At 39.1% G+C, this 21,634-nt stretch overlaps 1 protein-coding gene across 1 annotated transcript in view; it reads left to right on the top strand.

Moving 5' to 3' along the window:
- LOC126248137 (rapamycin-insensitive companion of mTOR) overlaps window positions 1-21,634 on the top strand; it is a 275,241-nt gene that overhangs the window by 101,333 nt on the left and 152,274 nt on the right. The window contains exons 9-11 of the mRNA XM_049948829.1: window positions 386-516; window positions 12,483-12,727; window positions 21,323-21,424. Of these exons, the coding sequence (XP_049804786.1) occupies window positions 386-516; window positions 12,483-12,727; window positions 21,323-21,424 (478 nt within the window). The remainder of the gene's footprint in view (window positions 1-385; window positions 517-12,482; window positions 12,728-21,322; window positions 21,425-21,634) is intronic.

Raw genomic sequence — 21,634 nt, 5'->3', positions numbered from 1 at the left:
ACACTGTAGCTGCACAGTTTTGTGTGTGTGTGTGTGTGTGTGTGTGTGTTGGGGGGGATGGGGGGGGTGGGGTGGGGGGGAGGTGTTAACAGTAGCGAAAAGCTAGCAAAGCATTTCTTTCTTTTTGTGTGCCTGTCAACGACTCAACATCTCCACTATTTGATGATTTGCCCCCTTTACTACTAAATTATTTACATTCTGTCAGAACTTTTGTTACCATAGTTCTTAATCTACAGTTATGTTTCTCATTAGATGAAAAATAAATATAAATGTTATCTGCGCAGAAATGAAACTACCAATAGGATATAAAAGGTGAATATATTTTGACCTGTATTTGTATGTAAATCATTAAAAGGTCTAATTTATTCCTCTTTGTTCATTTCAGGCCAAACCTTTCTGAAGTACACATGGCTCTGCTGATGTACATATTTGTAGAAACAGGCCTTCTGGAGGCTATTGTTGAAGTTATTGTTACTTCAGATCTTTATATATCTGTTCGTGCTACTATGCTCCTAGGTAAGTAAATAAAATTTTCTGGCAATAAGAGAGACGGAAATTAAGACTGTCTGTATGCTTGAAAAGTTCATTCTTTACTTTTTATATATTTCTTTACTTCTGTTATATACAGATTCCAGACCATTATCCATAAAATTGACATCCAATTTTAGATTCACCTATCTCAGATGAATTTTGGTTGAAACCAGTTTAGGCTTGTCGTTACTCATGGTATTCTTACATTTGATCTTTGCATGTATGTTTTCTCCATGTTTAGTTGTATATCGTAGCAGAGTGTTCTACTTGACTAATCTTTCTTTATTAGCCTCTTTTCTTTACAAGACATGCACTTGAGAGAAGTTTACCCAAGTGCTTGGCAGTGTTGTTACCTTTATTTGTACACACTTGTTTTTCCAGGCTTGTATTTTATCCTCAAATCAATTTTTAGAGAGACTGACATCAACAAACACACATGTGGGCAACCGGAAAAAAATGTTTAAATACTGCAGTAACTATATGGGCTTTTTTAATGGCATTCTGCAATAACTATATATGGGATTTTTTAATGGCATTCTTATGTTGTGATGTTCAGACAAGAGACTTAATTGATAATGTTATATTTTGGTAATGTAATTAATCATTAAAATCTGGAAACTGATCATGTAACAGATACTGCAATTGCTCACTCCATTTTATTCACATTCGAGGTGGCACATTATTAGGACACTGGACTCACATCTGGGAGGACAATGGTTCAAACCCGCATTCGACCATCCTGATAACATGTACAGTTCTTCATTAATCAGTGTTTGGAGTGTGTTCAATTGTCATGCTGGCTGCTGTCCTTTACAGGCCACTTCAGAATTTCTTCATATAATGGTAGATGTTTGTCAGGCAGATAAAGTTGGAGTTTTTGGAAGTCTTAGTTTGTACTGGAATTAATTCAAATCTTTTCTGATGGCTAAGCTAGTTTCTCTGACATAGTCAGTGGGCCACATTGGAGGTCCATTAATTGTTGTAGAAGCTGTAATACCATCCTTTCTTGTGTTATCAGAAACAAAATGTGAAAAATTGCTGATAGAAAATGTCACCTATACTCACAATATTTTGTGGGTTTCTTCAGAAATTTTGGTCTTCCTGTAGTACACCTGTCATCATAACTTAAAGTGTAGTATTTCAGTAGTAGCAACCTCTCCTAAGCCACGTCGATATCGGACGTGCCATGCAGTGCCCTGAAAAACCAAGAAAAAAGGAGTCTAGTGGCAGTGCATCACATCCTATGTGGACGGCAAATCACACCACTCTGCACACTGTTGAGCAACAACGAACAACTTTCACATAGTTTCAGTACATCAAAGAAAAAGTTTCGTTCTTGCTTGCTTTATTTGGACAGGGTTTCTTGTCATCACGAGATGATAGTGTATGTGCAGGACATGCAGAAATTAATTTATATTCTATCCCATACTGAGTTTTGAGTGAAATTATCAGAAAACTTAATAAATCTATACTAAGGTCAACTAGGATTGTTTAATCCAAAATGCACTGGGGGGGGGGGGGGGGGGGATCCTAGCACCAAGGAGTTGTGAGAGATAAACGAAAGTTGGTAGGCATGTTTCTGTATATGAAAAATGACGTCTCTTCAGATTTCACATCAGTCGCATAACAGTGGTGCTGGTAGCACCCCTATGAGGATGCAAATCAGGTTTGCTTTAAATATGCATTGCAATATTTGTGAGCATTAGTTACCTTTGAGATTGGATGTAGTGAGTTGATGTTAGTCAAAAATGACTATAAAGCAACAATGACACCATTATCAAAACTTCACTTAGTTTGAATGAGGTCATGTAATAGGTCTGTGTGAAGCTGGATGTTCCTTCTGTGATATTGCAGGAAGACTTGGCAGGAACATAGCCACTGTACGTAATTGCTGGATGTGGTGGTCACAGGAAGGTATGGCAGCAAGAAGACGGGCTCCAGATAGCCACATGGCTCTACAGAGAGGGACGATTGTCATGTTTAGCATGTGGCTGTGGTGCATCGTACTGTGGTCTGCAGCAGCAATTGAGCAGAAGTTGGCACCTCAGTGACAGAACAAACTGTTAGAAATCCGTTACTTCAAGGAAAGCTTCGAGCCAGATGCCTTGTAGTGTGCATTCCACTGGTCCCAAACCACCGCCTTTAGCGACTTCAGTGGTGTGAGACGAGAGCTCATTGGAGGGTGGAGTGGAGGTCTGACGTGTTTTCTCTTGAAAGCCAGTTCTGCCTCAGTACCAGTGATGGCCATCTGTTGGTTAGGAGGTGGCCAGGTGATGTCTGCAGCATATATATACTAAACCTGCACCTCGAGTTATGCTCTGGGGTGCGATTTCATATGACAGCAGGAGCATTTTCATTGTTATCCCACACACTCTGACTGCAAATTTGTGTGACAGTGGTTATTCGACTTGTTGTTCTTCTGTTTCTGAATAGCATTCCAGGTGGTGCTTTCCTACTGGATAACACTCAATCACATACCACTTTGTAACCTAACTTGCTCTACAAAGTGCACCATGTTGGCTTGGCCTGCTTGATCACCAGATCTGTCTCCAATCAAGTATGTATGGGAAAGCATCAGACAACAGCTGCAACGTCATCCGCAACCAGCATTAACTGTCTCAGTATTGATCAACCAGGTGCAACGGGCATGGGACTCCATCCCACAAACTGACATCTGACACCTGCTTGCATTCAACATTCTGGCAGTTACACCAGTTATTAATGTACTAGCATTGCACATTTGCAATTGCTTTTCTCACAGTTACATTAACCTGTGATCTTTGCAATGTTAAATATTTTACCTAGACAAAAGTATTCCCAAAATTTCATTACTCTACATTAATTATTTTTTGATGCTAGGGTTTCTTTTCTGTCGATGTATCATGATTGCCACATATAAAATAAACAACAAGATGCTCATCACACACTTGAGCACAACTCTGAATCATTGTCCTGCCAATCATCTTTGACCCCTGCACCTCTATATTCTCCATGTCAGATAGCGCAGTCGCCCTTTTGAGGAGAACATCATGTGCTTTCATATCAGTAGTGTGGCTCTTTGCAGAAATTTGGTAACAATTTTATCTCCTAAGTTAAACTGGTAATGAAAATTTGAAATAAAGAACATATATTTTTTAGTGCATCATTAAGAGCCTTGTGCACTTCAGGTACAGTCATTGAGAGTCTTTGCTTGAACACTTTGAAGAGAGATGTCAAACTTTCAACAAATCAAAAAAATGCAGTGTTATTGCTCTTCTCTTTTTAAAACAACATTGCATTTCTGAAGTCTGTCTCTTGCTTCTTTATTACTGGTTGAGTCAAACTGACCAAGTGTTAGAAGTGTTCCAATGACATGTTATAAAAATATTCAAACTTTCCATCAACTTTTTGGGGTCATCTGACTTCTAATTGGTTTGATACATCCACCAGGAATTCCTCTCCTGTGCCAGCCATTTCACCTCAGACTAGTACTTGCACCCAACATCCTTAGTTATTTGTTGGATGTCTTCCAAATCTCTGTCTTCCCCTACAGTTTTCACACTGTACAGCTTCCTCTAGTACCATACAAGTTATTTCTGATATCTTAACATGAGTCCTATCATCCTGTCCTTTCTTCTTGTCAATGTTTTCCACATGTTTCCTCTTTTGCCAATTCTGCAGACAACCTCCTTATTTCGTATGAAGAAGATGTGTTACCTAATGAGATCACTTAATTTTCAATATCCTTCTGAAGCGAAACATCTCAGAGACTTCTATTCTCTTCTTTTCCAGTTTGTCCACAGCCATTATTTATTTCCATACAGAGCTGTGCTCCAGATGTGCATCCACATCTTCCTCAAATGAAAGTTGATGTTTGTTACTAGTAGGCACCTTTTGGACAGGAATGCCTTCTTTGCCTGTGCTAGTTTGTTATTTATGTCCTTCTTGCTTCATTCAGTGTGTGTTATTTTGCCTCCAAGGTACTAGTATTCCGCTACTTTGCCTACTTTGTGGTTCCCAATTTTGATGGTAATTTTCTCATTAATCTCGTTCTGCTATTCCTCATTACTTCCATCTTCTTGGTTTACTCTTAGTCTGTATTTGGTGCATAGTAAGCTGCTCATTCCAGTTGGTATGTCCTGTAAGTAAGCTATTTCCGCTGTATATCTTTCGACTTTTCAGCAGTGGTGGCCCCCACTGATGCCATGTTCTACATTTTTCCCCTTCAGCTTCTGATAAACAACTGTGAAAGCAACACTTGAAATTTTTGGAGTTTCCTTTTCTGTCTTTACTGATGAGCATGCATGCACACTGGAACCATGCTGTGCACCTACGAACACTCTGCTCCGTTCGTTTGTGTGTGGCTGGTGTGGACATGGCTTAACAAGAAATCTATCTGGTATCAAACTTTTAAGAATCACCTCTGTGATGTCATGCACAGTAATAGTCTGTCCTGTTTCACAGTTTCTTCTTTATATTATTGAAACCCCTAGGGCGAGAGTTAAAAATCTGTGTCCCCTTGTGGAAAATAACTTTGAATTTTGTTGAATCTCCCAGAATCCATTAGGTACAATAGAAATCTGCTGTGTGTGTGATTCCGATTCTGAGCTGAACAGTTACCTGAGAATTGACAAAGTTCAATCCTTGTTCTTGCCCATGATGTTCTCATATTCCATTAAGGACCTATTTTACAAATTTGAACCATTATGGCATTGTGTCAATGTTTTGTTTCATGGCTTTGGAAATGAATATGTCATTCAGAATGCTGTAGTAATCTATCATTATGATCCATGAAACAGTGCACTGTCAGCCGTAAGAAATAAAGCAGATCGAGCTGGAGATGTCGTGATGTCTGCCCTGATGAAACTAAAAGAAATCTTAACAATTAGTGGAAATGAATGTAATTGTACAGTACTTTAACACTTGTAAGATTCTAAACAAGCAAATAACTAAGTTTCCCATAAAACCTGTTAAAAATACAAATGACAGTTGCCTGAGATTCAGTTTCACAGAACAAAAATGTAAGTTTTTCTGTGTGATTTTGCAGGTAAGTTCTGGTAGAATGTAAATACTTTAGGAATAAAGGAGACAACTTACCAAGGGTAGAAGTGCTGAGTCGTTAACAACGCACACAGAAAAGAAAGAAAATTTACTAGATTTCCTGGACGTTCACTTTCACCTCTGTGATGGCTCCATTCACACAGCTATCCACATTAGACGCACTAACCGCCAACAGTACCTGCATTTTGGCAGCTGTCATCCCTTCTACACAAAAAAGCCCCTCCCATACAGCCTGGCCACTTGGATGTCATATCTGCAGTGATGAGGACTCCCTTGTTGCTCAGTATTCCGAAGGCTTTCACAGACAAGCTCTACCTGCCCCCCCTCCCCCAAATTCTAGTGCACAAAGATAAACAGATTTCTCGTGCCGTATCCTCATATACCCCTAATCCCCCCTTCCCAAGAATCGTCTACAAAGGAGTGCCCCCTTTGTCACCCAATATCACTTTGGCCTGGAACAACTGAATCATATAAGAAAGGGTTTCGATCATTTCTCATCATGCCCTGAAATTAGGGACATCCCACCCCTCCTGAAGTGGTATTCCATCACCCACCCAGTTTACACAACATTCTATCCATCCCTATGCCACTCCCACTCACATCCCCTTGCCAGAGGAATATGATCCCTGTGGAAGACCAAGGTGCAAGACCTGTCCAGCCCACCTACCCAGAAATTCCTATTTCAGTCCTGTCACAGGCTTATTCTACCTGATCACAGGCCGAGCCACCTGTGAAAGCAGCCATGTTATATGCCAACTCTGCTGCAAACACTGCACAGCTTTTTATATTGGTATGACTACTAACCAGCTGTCCATCAAGATGAATGGCTACTGCCCAACTCTTGCCAGTAACAAAGTTGACCACCTGGTGGCACGACCTGCAACTGAGCATAAAATGCACAATTTCAGTGGCTGCTTCACAACCCTGGGCCATTTGGGTCCTTCCCTCAACCACCAACTTTACTGAACCTTACAGATGGTAGTTATCCTTGCAACACATCCTTCACTCCCATAACCCTTCTGACCTCAACTCCATTAACCCCCTGTCCCCACATCTCCACCCAACAGTATCTCCTTCCTCCATCCTGCCACCCCCTCCCAATTCATGTCCCCACATCACTTTCAGTGCCCGCCGCTTCCAACCAGGTCCAACAATCGTACATCTCATGCCTAGCTTGTGCACCTGCCACCCCTCCCTCCCGCATTGTTAGCAGACAAAACAGTGTCTTCTACCTCTCTCTCCCTCTACCCACCTCACTCGACACAACTTCCACCCCTAGATAGTCTGCCCCTTCACTCAAAACAACATACAACCCTACCTAGTCCACTTCCTACCTAGTCCACTTGCCGAAATGCAACACCGGTGTTGTGCATATAGAGGCATAGGCTGGCTAGAGAGAGAGAGAGAGAGAGAGAGAGAGAGAGAGAGAGAGAGAGAGCGGGGGGGGGGGGTGCTTTGTACTCTAAGCTTGAAAAAAGTTTTCCTGTGTAGTAGAGAAATGACAAAAATCTATGTTTTAGTTACTGTTCTTCACAGTGACCAGACATTGAGCAGGCTGGCTGTACTGATGGTTTTATTTTATAAAGAACATGGCACCTTGGTGACAACAGGGCGTTAATCCATTATCCCACTTGTTGAGGTCTTAATTATTTATCTGTGGCACGTGATGGACTGGATGACAGAAGTTAAAAGTTAAGATTACTTATTGATCAATAGAAAGGAGCGGGAAATCCCTGTAGGTTGAAGGACTGAAAGTTCCTATTAGCTGCATGAGAAACAAACGTGGCATTGTAAGTAGGCTTCATATATTGAAACTCTGTTAATTTTTGCAACTCTGAATTTGGTCATGTGAATATTAAATCAGCAGTGACAGATAACACCAGTTACTTAATAAAACGGAGGGAGCATCAGTTGTTTTTACCATGTAAAATTAGCTTAAATATGCACAAATAACGTATAGCTGTTTAATTACAGTTTGTTGTTAGTGTACAGAATTAGTTTCCTACAGCTGCTTTTATCTTTTAATTTGTACCTTGACTCCATCTCATCCCTTCTCCACATTCTCTTTCATGATGGAATTTATAAAAGACAAATAAATAAATAAATAAATAAGTAAATGTTTTGTATTGCTACAATGTATTGCAATAAGATTCATCCAATTTCACAAGACCCTCTCTTCTATGCAAATGAAAATAGAAATGTGAACTAAATTTTAACTTGTACATATACATTAAAAGTTTACCTTGGCACTAGTTGTAAGTTGCCTGTTCGGGTATTTGCCAGCAAAGGTCTCCCTGGTGTAGCTAGCGCTCTTACTCATTCATTACGTAATGCGTGCGGAGTCGAGATGGCAATAATGCAGCAACAAAAGGCCTTTTGTGTTCTGCGTCTATGTCCACATGTGTACTTTGCAATTCACACTTAAGAACATGGCAGTGTTTTTGTCAAACCACTTTCGCACTATTTCTCTACCATTCCACTCTTGAACAGCACTTGGGAAAAATGAACACTTGAATATCTCTGTGCGAACTCTGATTTCTCTTATTTTATTATGATGAACATTTCTCCCTTTATAGGTGGTCATGAACCATATAATGTTTTATTTGGAGGAGAAAGTTGGAGATAGAAATTTCATGAAAAGATCTCGCCACATTAAAAAACGCCTTTGGTTTAATGGTTGCCACCCCAATTCATGTATCGTATTTGTGACACTCTTCCCCATTTTGCAGTAATACAAAACAAACTGCCCTTCTTTGCACTTTCTTGATGTTCACATCTTCAACAGGAACAATTCAGTCACATACTTGCAACACGATTTCATTGAGAGTACAACACTACTACCTACTACAGCTCAAAGCATTTGACAATGACACCAGCCAATTCAAGGCACTGATTGTTTATAAAAGGAGATAGCCACAAGTTGCCCACCATGTGCTCATTAAAGACAGAGAGAACACTCAACAGTTTTCCATGTCATCAATAAAAGTCTACACATCATACCAGCCCAGAGTTAGCCATTCCTCATGTGTGTCTACGGGGTGTTATGTGGTGATAATGATTCAAACCATAGAGGATTCATTTGCTACAAGCCCATGAAAATGAAGACAGACAATAATGTGTAGTTTTGTGAATTCATTCTGAGGATGAAGGTGGAAGAGAAGTTTCCTTTCACACTTAATGTTCAGTGATCAGCCTACATCCATTTAAGAGGAAAAGTGAATGGCCACATCATAATGCTGAGAACTCATCAACCACACACCATACTTGTGCATGAGAGAGACTTTCGAAGCTTCATGTGTGTTATGCTGTTTCCTGAGAAAAAATTCGTGACCTGTTCTTTTTTGCAGAAATACAGTTAGAAGAATAATGTAGCTGAATATAATTGAGATCTGACATTTTCCACAATTTGCAATAATATGTGTAAATTTGATTTTCAACAAGTTGGATCACCACTGTACTGCCATCTGCATATAAGAGTATATATTAACAATGAGCTGCCTCAGTGATAGATGAGCTGTAAGTGGTGTACAGGTATTGCATTGTACCATTGGCTTCAGAGATCACCTGATCTCATGGTATATGAATTTTTTTTAGGAGGGAGGGGGGGGGGGGGGGGATGAGAAAGACTCTGTCTGTGTTTCTTCCCTTCTAACAACATTGAGCGAGCTGGGACAAAGTGTAAAATCAGCAGTGAATGCAGTAACCCATATGCTCTCAAATGTATTAGTTGTGTTTTACAACCTTCTGGATGTTTGTTGTACATCCAATGGAGGGCACATTGAATATTTGTGAAAGGTTGTATGTGAATGCATATAAAAGATCCAAACTTTTTGAAACAACTTGTGTAGTGTAAGGGCTACACAAATTTAATTTTCTGTAGGAAGCTTTTACATCAGCAATACTTATACAGGGTGTATACGACCCAGGACAACCGGGAAATCCGGGAAAAACCCGGGAATTTTTTCATCCGGGAGAAAACCGGGAAAAACCCGGGAATTTTTCATTGTTTTAGCTTTCAGTTAAATTTTTGTAATTTTGACTGGTAAGAATTGATTCTGGAGAATGATACAGCAGAATAAAATATAAACGAGAGGGGGGGGGGGGGGGAAACTTTAGTGGCAAAGGAAATTCGCCATTTTCAACAACAAAACACCGAGCACGCACAAGCGTCTGCAAATAGCAAAAATATGTCAAAGGCCGTAGGGTGAAGACTATGTAATTCTTCGTAACAATAAACTGCTTGCTGCATGACGTCACAACTGTTCACATTAGGTTCGTTAGTAGCAGCAAGCAGCCAGATGCCAACGAGAAAAATTTTTATCATGCGTCCTAGCTGCCAGATTCGCGCATGCGCAGAATTGTCTGAGTTGTAGTGGGGAAGGCGTTAGTCTCTATGTGACCCTTGTTTGCGTTAAGTGATTTCGTTTTGTTTACAGCGCCCACGTCAAATGAAAACAAAAAGTATTTCTGTGGCCGGGAGCTATCAAGTGAATTAAATTACATTCACATAACTACGGAGGGCAAAAATATATTATTAGTTTCAGTTTTCTGATTTTATTTTATTTCCAAGTTATTAGCAGTCGAGCATTAATTGCCATGCAGAACAATGAAGTTATTTTTGTAAGTTTGCTAAAGAAATTTGGCTTAAATCTTTCCGCTGAGGCAATCATTTTATTTGAAACGAAGTGTTTCTTTCCACAGTATTGGCTAGTTCCAACTGTTCGCTGAATTTCAAGTGCACGTTATCATCATCTGCCATGTATGGCATTATGCCATAATAAAGAACCAAAAATGAGATCGTAGAGTACTGGTACTTCAAGAAAATTTACATCCCAAAAACCACACTGAAAACCTTAATATCATTGTGAATCTGGAAAAAACCAATGTGCACTTCAAGCTGAATTATGCATTTTAGTATGGTTTATGTAAGCTCTCTTAGTGCTTTATACATATGAACATGCGGGTTTCCTACACCACTGCAGCTGTGTACGTGCAATAATGCCTGTTTTCTGGCGCTCCCGGGCAACTGGTAAATCGAACCTATTTCTAACAGTCTCCGGATAGTATTGTGAATGGTGGTTTGAAAAGCGTCACTTTCAAAGTAAATTTCTTTTTACGCAAGATGAATTATGTTATGTGTGAGAAAGTGGGATGAATTTCTTGAATCACAGAGCGTTTAAAACTGAACACTTTGAGGACCAGCCACTTCCAAGAATTTCGAGCCCAGACATTTATGTCATAATTTTAAATGTACTGGCACATTTGTGTGATGTATCTTAAAGTATAACACACGCAAAAAAAGATCAGTATTGCATGTGAAAGCTTAGCTTTTGTTGTAGCTTCTTAATATTCGAGACCAATATTATATGTGAAAGCTTAGCTTTTCTTGTAGCTGTACTACGTATATTAATGTAAACCGTTAACTTTTCCTCTTTGTGTGTTCACGCTACGTAACCAGTGATCTTGCTATTGACTGACTATAATACGTGTCCTATGCTCTGAATATCTGCTGTCATCGGCTGGTGAGGTCACGTGGCGTGAGATATGAGTGGCCTACAAAAGGAAATTGCAAACTCGGTTTCAACGCTCCGAAAACTAACGCGCTGTGTTTGGTGGAATTCAAATTCATACTTTTGTAATACGAAAATATGCAGCGTATATGTTCCTGCAAATCAAAGGTCTTTCCAAAACTTCTCTCTCCCACCTTTACTTTTTTTCCGGGAAGTTCTACGCGAGGGTATAAAACGGTCACTTAGCACAGAAAAAGTGTATTTTCACCCGGGGAAAAAGCATAATTTTAAACGGGATATCTGGGAATTTTTTTTTCCTTGTCCCCGTATACACCCTGTATAATGTCTCTTGTTAACCAGCAGTCATTTTATTAAGTATTTTTTCATGAAAAAAATAGTTCATAAATTAAGCTGCTGTTGAATATCCTTTGAGATTTTTCCATATAGATCTTGGAGCTTATGCAGAAGTGGACTTTTGCACATCAAACTGATGTTTTTCATTAATATTAATTCCTGTTCGTGAAGTCAATACTATTTGAAGAGTTGCTGTCAAATCTGCCCATTTATGTAAAAGAGCTGAATTCAAAGTTATGGGGAAATGTTGTCAAATTGCATTATTTTCATTTAAATATCTCATCAATAAATTTTTTCCACATCTCAATGACTAAGGTTCTTTATCTTTTAAAACCTTATTTGCTTTTTCTGGGTTTTATTCACACTAAAATTTTTAAAGTTCTACTTCATATAGTTGTTTAATAATAGTGGTGCAACAGAGATATATTCACATAAACTGCCACATAATATGATTTAATCCAGAAGTTTATACTAGAGCTCTTCCACTGGATGGTAAGAAGGCCTGCTTTGGAGGACTCCAGTCCTACTGAAGATATATTGATAAATGTGGAACACTTGTTGTGACCTAGAAAATACAGATATTTTTAAAGTCTAGCAGATCTTATTATAATACTTATGGCTCTGTATTGATAGTAAATACTTCCCACATATATGAAAAGTGTGTGTGTGTGTGTGTGTGTGTGTGTGTGTGTGTGTGTGTGTGTGTGTGTGTCAAAACTAAATCAGGATGAACCAACAAAACCATGAAAACAAAGTTACTCTCATGTACAAAACTGGTTCAGTGTGTTTCATTAGCAAATTGTGGTTAGATTTAATCCCTGTTTTCACTGCTGCAAAGACTCATATTATGTAACAACAAAGACTCAAAGACTCCGTAAATAATTTATGCTACACACCTGTTGTCTTCTATAATTTAGCTGTTATTGTTACAGTTTGATAGTTTTGTGCACATGTTTAACAATGATTGTAATTAAAGTGAGGTGGTGGTTTTTTAGATGGGTATAGCGTAGAAATGATTTATTTAGCCTTTTTTCCCTACATTTTCAGGTGTACTGTTGCACAAAGTACATCTGTTGCTGCCTCCAGAATGCTGTGACTTGACTCCAGCCTTGCCCAATCTCCTGTCTCATGCTGCTAATACTGCAGATAAGGTGTGTCAGCAGCGGGCCTTGGCTGCTGTTGCAGCACTTCATCGTTTGCACTCATTACTGAGCAGGCGACCTGCTCCTGCCTCCCTCTTCTTGGATCAGCTACTGCAGCCAGGAAGGAAATCTCATTTACGTTCTCTGCAGGTACTTTTTCAGATAAATTTCTCTCTCTCTCTCTCTCTCTCTCTCTCTCTCTCTCTCTCTCTCTCTCTCTCTCTGTGTGTGTGTGTGTGTGTGTGTGTGTGTGTGTGTGTGTGTGTGTGTGTAAAATTGATCAATGACTAGGCAAAAATCTGAAGTGTGTCAGCTTCATAAATGCAAGTGTGCATGTTTTCACAACACAAGAATATGGATTGGAGGAAGCTGAAAAAGGTAACAAACTTTTATTATTTTAAGAACCATATGAAGTAAAATCCTCAAAAAATATCACTTCCATCTCTGAAATAAACAAAGAAATATGAAGCTGAAGGATAGAGAGATGTTTGAATGGTACCAAACTGAAAAGCTATTACACCTACATTAATACTGCATAAGCCACCATGTGGTATGTCATGGGCAATATGTTGTCTTTTACTATTGTTTCCCTGTCGCAACACTACACATCCTCCTATTCCATTTGAGAATGATGTGCAAGAAGAGTGATTGCCAGTGAACCTCTGTAGCAACTGGAATTTCTCTGACTGAATTGCCATGTTTATTTCGTAAGTTATATAAAGGAGGAAGTAATATGTTGCTTGACTCTTGTTGGAGGATACACTCTTAGTTTTAAGTGTACCTCTTTGTGGAGCACAATGCCTTTCTTGGAGCACCTGCTGTTGGAGTTAACTGGACATCTTGAGGATGAGCTCTTGACATCGCTACTTATAAATATCAATAGTTTGGGTTTACTCTGTGTATGACTATCATGTGTTGACATTGTCTTAATGCATGCAATAATATTGGCTCCAAAACACTATTATTTGGGAGCTAGGGCAACTCATAGAGAATGCAACCTCAAATAAATAGCTGGTATGAACAAGGTGGTTGTACACTTTTCAGAACTGGGGTTACTCGTAAACCTCCCCTTTCACCCTGATGGTGGAGACTTGTCATGGTCAAGACTCTGCAAGACACTGGATGAATAGGGGGACAATGATGACCTATTAGGGGGCAAAGCTGATTCACAGCTGCTCAACAGCTGTCCACAACTTGTGGATGTTGGTCAGAGCAATGTCAAAGAGGCACACCCTCTTGACAACACTCCATAAGTGCTCCAAAGGACTGATGTGAGCTGGCCACAGTGGAGATACAAGTAACTTTGTATCTGAAGAAATTTGATTTACTTCCCAATGCATAGTGGAAGATACAGGGTTGTACATCACTGTGTGGGCATACAAATGCTAACTGGTCCCTGTTTTGTTCACCCATGAAAGATGATGGCAGTTAAACCCTGAGTTTGTTTATTTACGTGTCTAGTTCTGTAGGAGCAAATCTCCAAGGTCATGGAATGTGTTAGAACATGAAATTACAAAATAAAAGTAATAACAGATAAAATAAAATGTTTATGAACCCAAAAAAAAGCAAGCCATAAGTTTAAGTAAACACAATCAACAATACAAATAAGAATCAGCTTAATTTTTCAAGGAATTCCTCAATGGAATAGGAGTAGGGACGCATGAGGAAACTCTTCAGTTTTGATTTGAAAGTGTGTGGATTGTTGCAAAGATTTTGAATTCTTGTGGTAGCTTATTGAAAATGGATGCAGCAGTATACTGCACACTTCTCTGCACAAGAGTTAGGGAAGTGTGATCCAAATGCAGATTGGATTTCTGTTGAGTATTAACTGAGTGAAAGCTGCTGATTCTTGGGAATATGCTTATATTGTTAACAAGAAATGACAGTAAAGAATTATTTATTTATTTATTTATTTATTTTTTGAGAGGCCAATGTCAAAATACCCAGACTAATGAACAGGGGTTGACGAAAGGTTCGAAAACTTACACCACTTATTGCCTGAACTGCCCATTTCTGAGCCAAAAATATCCTTTTAGAATATCATATGACATAAGCAAATGAAAATAAACAGACTAATTTTCATGTCGAACGATCACTTACTTAAGATATTGCTTGAACAGTAAAAATGGCAGCATTAAGTCTTTGAACAATTCCCTGAACGTGGGCTTTCCACGACAGTTTACCATCTGTCTGAACACCTAGAAATTTGAACTGTTCATTTTCAGAAATCATATGCCCATTCTGTGAAATTAAAACGTCGGGTTTTGTTGAATTGTGTGTTAGAAACTGTAAAAACTGAGTCCTACTGTGATTTAGTGTTAGTTTATTTTCTACAAGCCATGAACTTATGTCATGAACTGCACTATTTCAAACCGAGCCAATGTTGCACACAACATCCTTTACTACCAAAGCTAGTTTCATCAGCAAACAGAAATATTTTAGAATTACCCGTAATACTAGAGGGCATATCATTTATATAAATAAGGAACAGGAGTGGCCCAAACGGTAATCCCTGGGACACCTGCCATTTGACCGTACCCCACTCAGACCCCACATCACAGCCATTCTCAACACTGTGAATAATGACCTTTTGCTGTCTGTTGCTAAAGTAAGAGGAGAACCACTTGTGAGCTACTCCTTGTATCCCATAACGGTCCAACTTCTGGAGCAATATTTTGCGATCAACACAATCAAACACCTTAGTTAAATTAAAAAAAATATGCCTAGTGTTCGAAACCTTTTGTTAAATCCATCCAGTACCTCACAGAGAAAAGAGAATATAGCATTTCAGTTGTTAAATGACTTCTAAAGATGAACTGTACATTTGATAGCAAATTATATGCTGTCATCATAGATACATGTGCCCCATAAAATGTTTCTTCCTCTAGTCTGACTTTTTTCATATGGGAAATCTTCATATACTCTTTGGGCTTCTCTTATTCTGCAAGGGGCAGGAACCAATATGTGCCATATTCATCACTTCATATAACACTTATCCGTCACTTGATGTTTTGTGGTAATTTTTATTAATCCATGGTAACCTGACACGTTCCACATCATTACGAAGTGTCGTATTCATGATCTATGGAACAAGTATTAATCTAATCTAATCTAATCTTTGTGACACTACACATGCATTTAGCAGAGGTGCTTGTGTGAGCTACTGCCATCTGTATCCTGAAATGAGGAGGCTCTAAGTGTAATGGCTCCTCAGTTTTGTTGTTGTTAACTTACACTATTTAACTGCCAAGTTATATGCTACTTTTCAGCTTTTCTGTCTATTTTACTAGCCTGTGGTGATTTCTGCAGTCTGGGTGTTATTTGCCATTGTAATTGTATCTGAATCGGAATACTCTGAACATCCTTTACATGGTGACTCATTAAAATTGAAGTGGCTGCTGATTACATAGCAGGAGTGTTTGGTGCCTTGTGACCCTAATTTATCTTAAAATAAGATGCACATACAGCTTGTTTTACCTGGCCTTCCCGCGACTGTCACTCACTCAGTCGGTTCAGTCTCTGTTGGGATCACATTAATCTACCACATTAATCAAGGCAACAGGTTTGCCATCACCAATATGGCAACTATCTCTGACTTGGATTACCCATGGGAGTGTCCGCCCCCGGTAGCTGAGTGGTCAGCGTGACAGAATGTCAGTCCTACAGGCCCGGGTTCGATTCCCGGCTGGTTCGGAGATTTTCTCCACTAAGGGACTGGGTGTTGTGTTGTCGTAATCATCATCATTTCATCCCCATCGACGCGCAGGTCGCCGAAGTGGCGTCAACTCGAAAGACCTGCACCAGGCGAACGGTCTACCTGATGGGAGGCCCTAGCCACACGACATTATTATTTATACCCATGGGAGTGTATTGTCTATCTGTCCAGATGCTAAAGGTAAGAGTGTTGAAACATATAGACCATATAAGTTTAAAGTTTCTCAGCTAACAACAGGTTCAAGTTGTGAAAAAGTATCCTGCAGTCACTGTCAATTTTGAACATCCTACCACAAAACATCAGAGTAAAACCATGGGCTGTAAAATGGAATCATCGCTGGCCGCTGTGGCTGAGCGGTTCTAGGTGCTTCAGTCCAGAACTGTGCTGCTGCTACAGTCGCAGGTTCAAATCCTGCCTAAGGCATGGATGTGTATGATGTCCTTAGGTTAGTTAGGTTTAAGTATTTCTAAGTATTGGGGACTGATGACCTCAGATGTTAAGTCCCATAGTGCTTAGAGCCATTTGAACCATTTGTAAAATGGAATAGTCTTCCAAAGATGCATTGCATTGCATCTATAGCAAAAGACACTGTGCAGAATCTATGTTTCTGTGTATGCTGACCCAAATGATGAAACTAGGAGCTGCTCAAAGACAGTACAACAGTAGTTAGTTTGGTCTGCATGAAGATGGGTCTATTGTTAGCATGCTTGCTTGAGTGAATGAAAGTTTTTATGTTTCCTTTACTGAAGAAGGCTTTGGCTGAAAGCTATGTGTGAGTGTCTTTTTGTTGTGCCTGTCTACCTCTCAATATGTCATCCTTACAATGAGTTGCAATCTAGTTTTTCCTTATATTGTTAATATTTTGACATAGTGTTGCATGTCTGTTAGCACTGACAACTCTACACAAATGCTGATGCTCTGTCGTCAGTGAAGGCCGCCGGCCAATGCTTTGTCTGTGGTGAGAGTAATGTCCGAAATTTGGTATTCTTGGCACACTTTCGACACTGTGGGTCTTGGAATATTGGATTCCCTAACGATTCCCGAAATTGAATTTCCCATTCATCTAACTCCAACTACTATTCCACATTAAAGTCTGTTAATTCCCGTCGTGTTGTCATAATAGACTTGAAAACCTTTTCACATGAATCACCTGAGTACAGGTGACAGCTCCGCCAGTGCACCACCCTTTTATACCTTGTGTACGCGATAATACTGCCATCTGTATGTGTGTATATCATTATTCCATGACTTTTGTTACCTCAGTGTAGTTGAGAAGGGAGTGAGACAGGGTTTTAGCCTATCCCCAATGTTATGCAGTCTGTACATTTAGCAAGCAGTGAAAGAAACAAAGGAGAAGTCTGGAAATGTAATTACGTTAATTTGTCAGAGACGGTAAACGACATGGAAGATCTATTGAATGAAATGGATGGTGCCTTGAAAAGAGGTTACAAGATGAATGTCAACAAAAATAAAACAAGGACAGTGGAATGTAATCATATCAAATCAGGCAATGCTGAGGGAATATGATTATATGATACACTAAAAGTAGTAGCTATTTGGGCAGCAAATAAATAATGATGACCAAAATAGAGAGAAAATAAAATGTAAATTGACAATATTTAGAAAAAAAGGAAACTTATTGATTTTGATTATAAGTTTAAGTGGTGGAAAGTCTCTCTTTCTGAAGGTATTTGTCTGACATGTAGTGTTGTATAGAAGTGAAAAATGGATGATATACACTTCGGACAGGAAGAGAATAGAGACTTTTTAAATCTTGTTGTGCAGAAGAGTTCTGAATATTTAGTTAGTAGATTGGATAACTAATGAAAAGATAGGGGATCAAATTGGTGAAAAAAAAAATCTATGGCACCACTTGGCTAAAAGAAGAAATTGGTTGATAGGATACTTTCTGAGGTGTCACATAATTGCCAATTAGATAACTGAGGGAAAATACAATCTTTGTGTTTGTGTGTGTGTGTGTGGGGGGGGGGGGGGGGGGTATAAATTGGAGAGGGAAATGACTGTAGTTTGTAGTAGTTGTGCAAAGATATAGAAGCTTGCCCAGGATAGACTGGTGTGGGGAGTTGCATCAAACAAGTCTTCTTACTGGAGACAACACCAACAAAAACAACAACAACAACAACATTAGTGGTGGTGGTGTTGAATCTGACAAGTGCAGGTTGACATGGTGTATTTAGTACTAATGAAACATTACTTGTTGACACCAGGGGCCGCATGATGAAGTTGGGTAATATTTCTTGGAGAAAATTTAATGTATCTGATCTCAGTAGCTGATAATTGTTGGGCTAAGGGTGTGATCAAACTATATACCACACACTATCCATTGCCTTTGCCAAGAAAAATTGTGAACTATTTCTGGGAGCCACAATGTGGCAGCAGTGTGTGTCGTACGTGTATGTACTAGATATGGCCTACACATAAATACCTTCTTGGCCAATACAGCCTTTGAATACTTTTCTCAAGTTATTGTTGACAGATTAGACGTGTTAGAAGCTGAATAGGTTATTCTCTCCCCTGCCCTGTTCCCCTTCCAGTTGTGCACTGCACAGTGCATAGTTTGATGATTTGACGTGTCATCTCTACATGTCTTTGAACTTATTGTCCAATACAGAAGTAAACTAGTCCATGTTCTACAATTATTGCATATTGATCCTTTTCAGTGATGATAGTTAGAGAAGTGGAGGGATGGTAATGTGTTACAGTTTTTCTAAAGTTTAGGTTGTACTGGGGGTTTATTTCTTTCTTTGTTCTAGTCTTTTCTTGTCAATCAGGGTCAGCTTTCCTAATTATGTGGCACCATCTGTCAGCTTCTTCATATCACTTTGGATAGTCATCAACCTAGTGGTTTGAGGTCTTCATCTCCCTCTCCTCTTTGTAGCCATGGAGAGGCACTTTTTCCTGACATGATATTCAAGTCTTAATGTTACGTGACTTTACTACCTCAGTATGGCTTCTGAGAGTTTTCTTTTTATGGGTACTACTTGAAAACTACCTCTTATGAATTCAGTGTTACTCCTCACACCCATTGTAAAATGCACATTTCTGTTGTATGGAGCTTCAGTTTGTAAGTCTGTTTTGGTGCCCAGACTTCACTGTCATAAAATAACAGTGGTCTTGCTGCTGCTTTATAAATTTTGCCTTTGGTTTGTGTGGGCATTTTTGGATTGCACAGAACCCCTGAAAGCATATGTAATTTGTTACAACCAGATGTTATTCTGTGATTTTAATGATTAATGAAAAACTACCTCAGCTGTGTTGTTATATGTTCATTATGTTGTGACTAGTTTCTAGTTGCCGAGTTGTGCTCAAGACATAAATGCTCTGGTTGCCATACCTAGTGATAGAGACCATATCCAAGAATGCTGGTCGTAAACATTCTGCCAACTGCTTGGTGGAAGAATGGCGAGCAGACAGTGTGTGCTGCATGCAAGTGCCGTGTCTGCTTGCCATACTCCTGCTAAGTGTCCAGCAGAATGTTTACAATCCGTGTTCTTGGATGTGGTCTTTAATATTACACATAACAGCCAGACCATTTATGTTTTATAAACATTAGCATACAACAGATATCATGGTGCTGATTTTTGTAGCTTTGTAGTTAGATAATTCATTTACAGTGATGTATATACACAGTGGCGAATCAAGGTTTGTACCAATGCTAGGATTCGAACCCAGCTCTCCTGCTTACTAAGCTGATGTGCTAACCATTACACCACCCTCACAAACTGGCTTTGCACAACTGCAAGGACTACCCCAGCATGTCTTCCGACCCAATCCAAATTCCCATTCATGTCTCAGCCCACTTGGTATTTCCTGTAAACTCGAACAGCATTGTGAAGGTTCTCCAACAGTATTGGAATAGCACCTCAGCGTGGAATGAAACAGGGGATCCTGCCTGAAACCCAGGATTGGTGCTTTAATGAAATGAAACTGTATGATGGTGAATGAAATTTGTATTGAGGAGGGAGGCATGCTAGGGTAGTAGGTGCAGTTGTGCAAAGCCACTGTGCCAGAGTGACGTAGTGGTTAGCGTCATCTGTCTAGTGAGCGGGAGACTCGGGTCATTGTTGCTTCAGTCTGTGTATATACATAATAGATGTTTGAGACTTACAAAAGGTCTCTGCAACTGTATAGTTTCAATAACAATAAGGGACTTACGACATTTCTCTAACAGACCGTACATTAGGTGCTTCTGGTGTTACTGTTAAGTTAAAATTATAAATAATCTGTGGAGAGCATGTACTGCCAAAAAATGTTATGTTCAGTTCAACATACGCTCTAGTGCATTGAAAATGTTTTCTGTGTTTCTTGATAACTAACACACATAACCATCGGTACCCTTTCATACTGTCCATCTTTTGGGTGCAATTGTTGTAAATACTTGCACATGTAGTTTCATGATTGGAACCATAAACCCTCCATTCAGTTGGTCTGATTGGTAAGAATTTATTTATATTGATAGCTGTTAATGTCACAATTAACTCCCCAAGACTTTTTATGTCAGGTGGAATTCTTTCACTGTTGACTTAAAAATGAACCGCCTTCATTATTAGCGAGTTTTTGCCAGTTGGCCATCTCTGTGGTTCATAGGACAAATCCAGCTAGCCACATAGAGTGCTCGTCACTAATATTTAGGAACAATTTTTCAGGAACCATGTATGGAGGGTCTGCAAGCCTCAATATATTACTGATCTAATAGGCTTACCAAAGCTGCATCTGCTACATAAATGGCATCCATAAGATATGTGTTATTGTCATTGTTTTAATCTACTGAAGACACATTTTCAATGTCTTTTTAGCTCTTGAAAGATTTTGTGTGCTTTATTTTAGGATGTATGTTGTATTTGTGATTCACAGATTTTTTTTTAGCTTGAATGCTTTTGATGGATAAGACACAGTCCATTTTTTTTTTTATATACTGCATTGTTATGTTTCATGAACTAAATTCCACACTAGCATGTAACATTCCTCTATACAATCTCCTATATTAAAATTTTGTTTTTTGCTTACAGCCCACACTGAAGGATTTTGATGACATACTTAGAGAATCTGCTGTTCTCTCAAACAAGGATGGTTTCTCATGGAACTGGACAGTTGTCCGGACAATTCTGAAGGTAATATATCAGAGGAGGAGCCCAATGCATCTGTTGTCATCCTTTATGGCTATTATTATTATTATTATTATTATTATTATTATTAGTGATCATGTCATCATAATGACTATGGTTACAAAAGTTAATAAATCGGTTAAGAAGACTAGGTGAATGTTTCTCTCAGAAAGAGCAGAGAAACAGTTGTTAGCATTTCATTTAGACAATGAATTC

Source organism: Schistocerca nitens, chromosome 3 (genome assembly GCF_023898315.1).
Source record: "Schistocerca nitens isolate TAMUIC-IGC-003100 chromosome 3, iqSchNite1.1, whole genome shotgun sequence".
Lineage (NCBI taxonomy): Eukaryota > Metazoa > Arthropoda > Insecta > Orthoptera > Acrididae > Schistocerca > Schistocerca nitens.
Note: the sequence above shows the minus strand (reverse complement) of the source record. Positions and strands in the feature narration are given on the sequence as shown.